Source organism: Acanthisitta chloris, unplaced genomic scaffold (assembly GCF_000695815.1).
Source record: "Acanthisitta chloris isolate BGI_N310 unplaced genomic scaffold, ASM69581v1 scaffold1313, whole genome shotgun sequence".
Lineage (NCBI taxonomy): Eukaryota > Metazoa > Chordata > Aves > Passeriformes > Acanthisittidae > Acanthisitta > Acanthisitta chloris.
Window position 1 is genome coordinate 3697 of NW_008664105.1, and position 8221 is coordinate 11917.

The following is an 8221-nucleotide window of genomic DNA, read 5'->3' on the forward strand; positions in this document are numbered from 1 at the left end:
CTGCCACCCATGAATTTCAGAGAGACACTGATCACCATACTGTGCTGGAGCCTGGCCCAGACTGCTGAGCTCTGTCCAACACCATTCCATACTCTTAGGCTCTGAATCTAACAAAACAACAGACACTGCACCCACCTCAAACCCTGCAGCAGCCCCTGCAACTGAACGACAGAACTGACCTGGGCTGGGACCAGTCACCCCGTGCACAAGAAGAAATACTGGGCATGGAAGAGAACTGGTTTAGTAAGGGATTTTCTAAAGGGAGCAGGAGCAGGAGGAAGAAGTGGATGAGGCAGACTACTCTGAAGCATGGCCAGCATGAGAATAGGAGGAGGAAGACAGATGGCTAAGGGAGGAGGAAGAGGAAGAACTTGTAAAAGAGGCAGTAACCACCCAATTAATCCCTCTCCCTGGGAGAGCTCAGAGACATGAGAAATTGTTTCAGGCATGGTCCAGGCAAGCATATTGTCACATGGCTGCTCCACTGTTGGGACAAATGGTGGGTGAAGTAAGTGTCTGGCCAGCTTGGCATATTGTCACTGGAGAAACTGGTCCAGCAAGTTAAAGAAAGAAGATCCCACTCCCCAACAGTATGAACCAGTCCCTCAGATGTTGGGATTGGGCATTGCTCTGCTCAGGAGAGAGAATATACGCTGTGCACACCATGGACTACCCGGTGCTTTTACCTGAGGGACCTTGAAGAGGACATGAGAAAGAGGGATGGAAAATTTACCTCAGCACTAGAGGCATGAGTATGGGAATTGTAACTAAAAACAGTCAGAAATTGGGGTTCTTCCAGGAAAGCTGCTGCTCCACTGTCAGACACAATGGTAGGGCTGATCTTACTCGTGATCAGACGAAAAGGAATGTTAGCTGTTTTACAAGAAGTTAAATCAAGAATCCTATGACCAGCACTAGAGGGACACTTCCTCCAGCCAGCAGGAGGACAAGGACAACTGAATTTATTTGACTGCATGGATCCAATGGCCTAGCACATCAGCACTTGATGACTACAAGGCTGTCATAGACACCAGTGCACAGTGTACCCCAGGTGCAGACCAGGAAGTAGCAGTGTAGTCCAGGGGTCAATACACATTCTGTACAGTTTAACATCTTCATTAGTGATCTCAGTTATGGGATGGAGAGTCAGCAGCAGCAGTATGTTGGATGGCGATCCCAAACTGGGAAGTGTGGCTCATATGCAGAGAGGTTCTGTATCCAGATGGCCCTGAATAGACTGGAAAAAATGGGCTGACAGGAACCTCTGCAAGTTCAGCAAGAAGAAGGTCAAATTCCTGTACCTGGAGAGGATCAAGTCCAGGCACTAGCACATGTTGGGGCACACCCAGCTGCAAAACATCTGGGCAGAAAATAACCTAAGTATTGTGGTGGGCTCCAAGCTGAGGAATATCCTCTTACTGCAAAGAGATATTGGTGTCCCAGGCAGTATTAGGAGGAGTGAGGCAACAAGTTGAGACAGATGATCTTTCCCTTTCCCCAGCACTGCAGAGGCCATACCTGCTGTTCTGGGCTCCCCAGTACAAAAGAGGCACAGACATACGGGAGAGAGTCCAGGAAAGGCCACATAGATGATTAAGGGATTGGAGCATTTCTCACATGAGTAAAATTTGAGAGCAGGGACTGATTGTATATCAATACCTGAAGGAGGTTTTTCCCAGAAGTGCCAGTGACTGGACACAAGGCAATTGGCAAAAACTAAAACACCAGAGGTTCTCTTGGAACATCAGGAAACACTCTATTACTTTGAAGCTGAACAAGTCCATGTACGAGCTGCCCAGAGAGGCTATGGAGTCTCTGTCCTTGAAGATAGGTTTTCAGGAAAACTCACAAGCCACAGGAAGTTCTTTCTTTCATACAATCACAAAAGTATTGTTATTAAATTGAGCACATAAAATTTCTCTCAAAAAATTCAATTTTGTTGAATAATGTAAAAAATATCAGAGCTGCCTATTATGAAAGATCTGTCTCTTCCTTCATTGCCTTTTTTCAGTAAACACAACTTAGGCAGCAGTCTGGTCACAGTGTGATTTGATCACTGGCTCTACATTATTGACCTGTGAAATGCAGAGTGAACTATTCATCAGCATCACAAAACTACACTATTACCAGAGGCTCAGGGTCAAGCTCTACAGCAGCAGGACCTGTAGAGAAGAAGGGAATGAATTTCCCTTCCTGGTTGCTGCCATCAGCAATGTTAAAAGTGTACAGGGGTTCTCCCTTATGGACATGGTAAAAAGACACCTGCTTGGCTGGGATGTCCAGGAAGATCCCAACGAATTTCAACTTCCCACTCACACTCAGATGGGTCCAACGATCTGTGTAGGCCCAATAGTCTCTCCCATCTGCACTCCCAATGACCCAGAAGCCATTCTGAGGGGACAGAGTCAACGGCCCCTTGCGAGTCACAGATTCCAGGGCAATACCCAAGGCCCAGTTTCTTCTTCTCCCAACACATACTTCCCAGTAGCATTTCCCAGATGTGTATCCTTCCTTTGCCAACACAAACATATGGGAATCAAATCTCTTCTCATTGCTGGGCAAGTCTCCGATGACACCAGTATCTTTCACTCTCTTCCCATCCACAGAGATTTCCAGCCTGGGATGAGCTGTGTCAGCATCCAGGGTGACATCCCCTGCAATGGCCAAGTCACACCATAAGGAGCAGAAAACACAAGCTCTGCTTTGCTGAGCTTTTTTCTTCTCCCACCTCCAAACTCAGGTGCACTCAGCAGCCTTTTGCCTCAAGGGACCTCGAGTTTCTCCCCTACCCTTCCCTCCCACCACGTCCCTCCCTTGTGCTGTTGACTGAGAGAGTGGGCAGCCTGCATGCACCAAATTCATGGCACTCATCCAGTGCTCCCGGGACTCCAGCATGCAGCACCAAGGACAAGGTGTGGGGCTGAACACCCTCTCCCTCCATCTTTGGAGTGCTGTGAGTGTGGCCTGAGGAAAAGGACCAGGAGTTGAACTCAGCTGGAATTAGATTTGGGTGTCATGACTGACTCTTTAGCAAATTCTGAAGGAGATTTTCAACCTTTAAGCAGATTCTCCTTAATTACAGGGCAGCATCAGTCTAGGACATTCCTTCCCCATGGATTGGAGTGGAAGGCTCATCTTCACTGCCACAATAAGGAAATATTTCCTGCCTCAGCTTTCCACACTCATCAGTGGGCAGAATGAAGCCCTGGCAGGACCCAAACTAGGTGCAATGCCATCAATTGAGGTCCTCAGCTCAGCTCACATTTAAAGAATCTGCTCCTGCAGTGGATCAAGATGGATAACTCTCAAGAACCTTTCCTGAAATTTCAAAGAGTCCAAACTAGGAGTGGTAGACAGGAGAAGCAGTGGCTGGAGTGAGCAGTTGGCCTTGCTCCCTGCAGCAGAGATGGCTCCTGACAAGCGTGGTCAGGACCTTTGGCAGAACACAGCACTGAGAAGAGTCATCAAAGCACCCTTTCTCTGAGCATGTTGTTCTCCAAACAGCTATGTGAGGGAGTTGGATGTGTTTTCCAGAGCTTGACTCAGGCTCTGAGTACTCACCTCTGTCATATCCCTATGCTTACCTTCATAGGTCTGCAGTTCTGAAAAGACTGTAGGAAAAGAAATAGCAGCCAATGAATGGATTTGTCAAGTCTTGCTGCAGGGATTCAAAAAGAGTTGGCCAGCTCTCTGCCCTAGGTGACACTGATTCCACCCCCACCCTTCCCACCACACAATCTGTTATCTTAACCAGTTCTGTTCTCTTTTCATCAATCTTCAAGAGAAAACAAAAAATCGGATGTGTTATAATTTTGTTTCCCAGACATGGGACATGTGGCTCCAACATGCTCCCTCTGAAGTCCAAGGAGGACCAAAATCTGCTGTGAGATGAGCTTGACCTTCTCCTTCCTTTTCAAGTGGGAAAGAGATGTCAGAGGAATGAAGAGACCATGGACTAAAAAGGAGATGGGCTTTCACAGAGAAGGATCTCCCGGGATCCAAAGGTGCCTTTCCTGCACCAGGTACCCCTGGAGATACTTGAAAAGCTGATTGGGCACTCCTGAGCCAGGGGAAGGGGAGCAGGACTTGCTCAAGACCTGAGCTCTCCACTCAGGGCTTTTGCACTCCTGTGGTTTTTCCCTCCCTGAAGTGTCCAACTCCCAAGGTTCAAGTACACACAGGCTCTGGAAAGAGGAGTACTAAGACCCTCTCACCTGATCTGTACTGGTTTGGATGGATTGAGTGCTGGAGGGCTGGGGAAAGAGCACAGGCCCTGAGAACCTTTCTGGGGGCTCAGCAAAGGGCTGACGGGCAGGATGGAGGGTAGGGATCATCCCCCTTCATCTCTCCAGACAGCATCTGTGGGCCATTGGAGACAACACTCTTTGTTGAGATGAAGGTGAGTGGAGAAAGCGACACAGATAGTAGGAGGAGGCAGATATACCACACATTGCATCTTAGTGAGCCTGTGCCACACAGTGCCTTCAAAGACGAGAGAATGAATAGGGACCTCAACCATCTGCAGTTGCCACCTCACCATGCAGGTCTCTCAGTGGGCAGGACAAAAGAGCTACTCATCAAGAAAAGTCTGTCCCTCTCTATCCACTTTGAGGAGCATTGGAGCACTGGCTCACAGGATGGTTTGCCTGTACAGCAGTTTTTCCCTTCAGAGAGATGAAGGCCAGCTGGGGAATGGCCATGCTCACCTAGTTTGTTCTTCAAATCTGTTCTGAGAAGCTGAAGGTCACGCTGTGTTGACACCCACCCATCCTGGAAAGCTTCCTGCAGAGTTCGCATTTTTTGGCAGAGCTGCTCAAGGTCCTCCTTCCATAGGGGTTTCAAGGCCCCTGTGGTATTTGCCTCCTCTGTCCATCCTGTGAAAAGAGATTGGTGTCACTGGGACAATGATTTTGCCTCCCCTGTGGGGAGGTCCTCTCCCACTAATGAGGAAGCCTTTCTTCTTAGAAAGGACCAAGAATATTCAGTTCTTTCACTCTCTTCAAAGACAAATGAGAGCAGAGGGACCTTGACCATCTCCAGTTGCTACCTCATCATCAAAGGTGTTCCACTGGAATGGAGCTGCTCCCAAGGAAAGTATGCACAATGCGTCCACTTTGCGGAGGAAAGAAGGTCTAGCTCACAGGACAGTTTGCCTGTAGAGCAGCTTTTGCATTCAGAGAGATGAAGGCCTACTGAGGAATGGCTCTGCTCACCTAGTTCATTCTCCACATCTGCTCTGGTCATCTGAAGGTCACTCTGTGAGGGGACATACATACTCTGGAAAGCTTGCTGCAGACTTTGAATTTGTTGGGAGACTACATGGAGGTCCTTTTTCCACATGGATTCCAGAGCCCTTGTGGTATTTGCTTCCTCTGTCCTTCCTGTGAAAAATGACAGGTGTCACTGGGACACTTACATTGCCTCATTGAAGGGGAAATCACCCATCTACCCCAAGGGGATGCTGAAAACCTCTGTTTTAAAGTCTCTTCTTGGGAGACTCTTTTTAGCATGTTTTATTGTTCCTTCCTCTCCCCTTTCTCACCTGAGAAAAATTAAACCTTGCACTGAAGGGGGAATGTGGAACTGGTTTTCTTTCTGCCTTATGCATATATGCATGGAAGGGCAAGAAGCTCAGACTCAGTTCTCTCATAGAATCATAGAATTCTAAGGGTTTAAAGGGACCTTAAAGATCTAGTCCCAATTTCCCTATGCTGCTCAGGAAGAGTATTGAAAGAAACCCCATTGCCTCCTTTCTCCCCAGTGGCCTGGCCACAGCTGAGACCCCAGGCCTTGCTTATTTCCAAGTGTTCCTTGAAGGAAATAATTCCCCTGCCAGCATCCCACCTGGAAAGAGCAGGGCCAGGAGATCAGTTTGTCTTAGAACACAGGGAGAATGGGATCCAGCAGAGTCCAGGCTGCCCTGGTCTCTGTTGGGAAATGCTCTCAGCTGGGGCAGCTCTATACCCTGGGAGCCTGAGGTCCTGGACATCTGCCTGGGGATGTTAAATATAACAAAGGACTTGCTGGAGACCTTTGGAAGTGGGAATTTTTGGAGGGGTGAGATTGTTTGATCTCATTGCACTGGGCTCTCCTGCACCATAGGCCTTTGGATATTCTTCTTGCTAGGCAAGGGTTTGTTTCCAGGTAGTGTGGGTAAGTCCTGGCACTCACTTGCATGGAAAGGCTTCTTTCTGTATGATGGGAGGCCACACAGAGTCTCCTCTTGGTCACCTGCTGGTAGTCTGACAAGGGGATGAGCCTCACAGAATCACGTTGTCATATAATCAAATCATCAAAGTATGATTTGGGTCAGAAGGCATTTTAGAGATCTTGTTCCAACCCACCTGCCATTCACAGGTACACCTTTCACTAGTCCAGGATGACACAAGGGTGAAAGGTTTTAAGCTGAAGGAGGGGGGATTTGGATAGGATATTAAGAAGATTTTTTTTGCTGTGAGGGTAGTGAGGACATGGCAGAAGTTGTCCAGAGAAGCTGTTGCTGCCCCTTCCCTGAAAGTGTTCAAGACCAGCTAAGACAGGCCTTGGAGCAACCTGGTGTAGTGAAAGGTGTTCAGTCTTCTTTTAAGCCCCCTTAACTACTGGAAGGGGATTTAAGGTCTCCTAGAGCCTTCTCTTGTCCAGGCTTAACAGCTCCAACTCTCAACCTGTCTCCATAGCAGAGGTGCTTTAGCCTTCTGATCAACTTAGTGTCCCTCCTCTGGACACATTCCAGCAGGCCCAGAACTGGATTCAGCACTCCATGTGGCATCTCACAAGAGGGGCAGAATCACCTGCCTCAACCTTCTCATCATGCTCCTTTTGATGCAGCCCAGGATGTTGTTGGCTTTCTGGGCTGTGAGTGCACCCTGCTGGGACATGTTTAGTTACTCATCCACCAATACCCCCAAGTCTTTCTCCCCAGGGTTGTTCTTGATCCATTCTCATGCCTGTACTTGTGCTTGGAATTACTCCGACCCAAGTGCAGGACCATGCAATTGGCATATTGAACTTCATAAGATTCTCTCCAGCTCATCTCTCCAGCCTATCCAGGTCCCTGTGGATGCCATCTCTTCCCTCCAGAGTGTGACCACACCACGTAGTTTGGTGTCATTGGCAAACTCTGAGTTTGCACTCAGTCATACTACTCATGTCACAAAGATCAATGGTCCCAGTACTGACCTCTGAGGAACTCCTGCTTCAGTGGTCACAGAATGAAATGGAACACCAGAAGTTATGTGTGATGCCATTGAAATCTTTTCACTACCAGCCATGAGAAATACCCTTGCTAGAGTAGGACATATCTCTGGTTAAAGCAGAACATCCCTCTGACCAATTTCATTCTATTGTGAATGCCAGGCCTTCTGCTGTGCACTGGAAGTGGTTCTGCCAGTAATGTGCTCTGGGGATAGACCTTGACAGGCCTTGCTTGTGCCTACAGAGATGCATCACATCCCAGAGGTTTGCAGCATCACATGGTCACAGGGAGGTTGCTCAGGCCTCAGTCTGCTGCTTCCCCTCCTGCCACCCCACACAGAGATTCATATTCTCAAGCCCTTCTCCTCCATGACAGTTCTTCTTCATGCCCTGGAGATTCCTTAACAAATCAATTGCATTATTTAGGCTTGGCTTAGGACTTTGGCTTTGCCTTTGTCATCACATGGCAGAGCTGTTCCTGGTGGGAAGGAGCATGGGAGGTGTGTATCCTGCTAAAAGGAGGGTCTCCCCTGGTCCAAGCCGATGGCTCAGGGCTTCATCTAAATGGGTCCTGAACACTTGGACCTGATGCCTGAACACTGACCAGATAGGTCACTGCAGCACTTGTATCTTCCAGTGATGTTGCAGAGTGGAAACCCAAGACAGGTGAGAGCTACACCAGTCTGAACCTCCATTGCTGATGGAAGGAGAATTAGGAGAACTTTAACACAGCTGGAAGTGGTTGTCTGTCTGTGTGTGTGTGTGTGTGTGTGTGTGTGTGTGTGTGTGTGTGTGTGTGTGTGTGTGTGTTTCATCTTGTTTCCAGCTGCAGCTCATTCTGTGAAGAGAGGGAAATGAGATGTGGAACTGTGGGGGTAGGACATGAGCCACTGAGACTAAAACTCCCCTGTATTCTGGGAAAAGGCATGGCTGTAACAACAGAACTCTGGGCATGGTCAGCACAAGCCTTCCCCCAAGGAAGAGCATGTCCCTGCAAGCAGGGCACCCAAAAGCACAGCTGCAGGGA

General features: G+C 48.4%; 1 protein-coding gene across 1 annotated transcript in view; it reads right to left on the reverse strand.

Moving 5' to 3' along the window:
- Window positions 1–2127: 2127 nt before the first annotated feature.
- The window catches only part of LOC103798899 (thaicobrin-like), a gene marked incomplete at its 3' end in the record, with an annotated part of 7000 nt that continues 906 nt past the window's right edge, over window positions 2128–8221 (reverse strand). Inside the window, exon 2 of the mRNA XM_009071183.1 lies at window positions 2128–2654. Within this exon, the coding sequence (XP_009069431.1) occupies window positions 2128–2654 (527 nt within the window). The remainder of the gene's footprint in view (window positions 2655–8221) is intronic.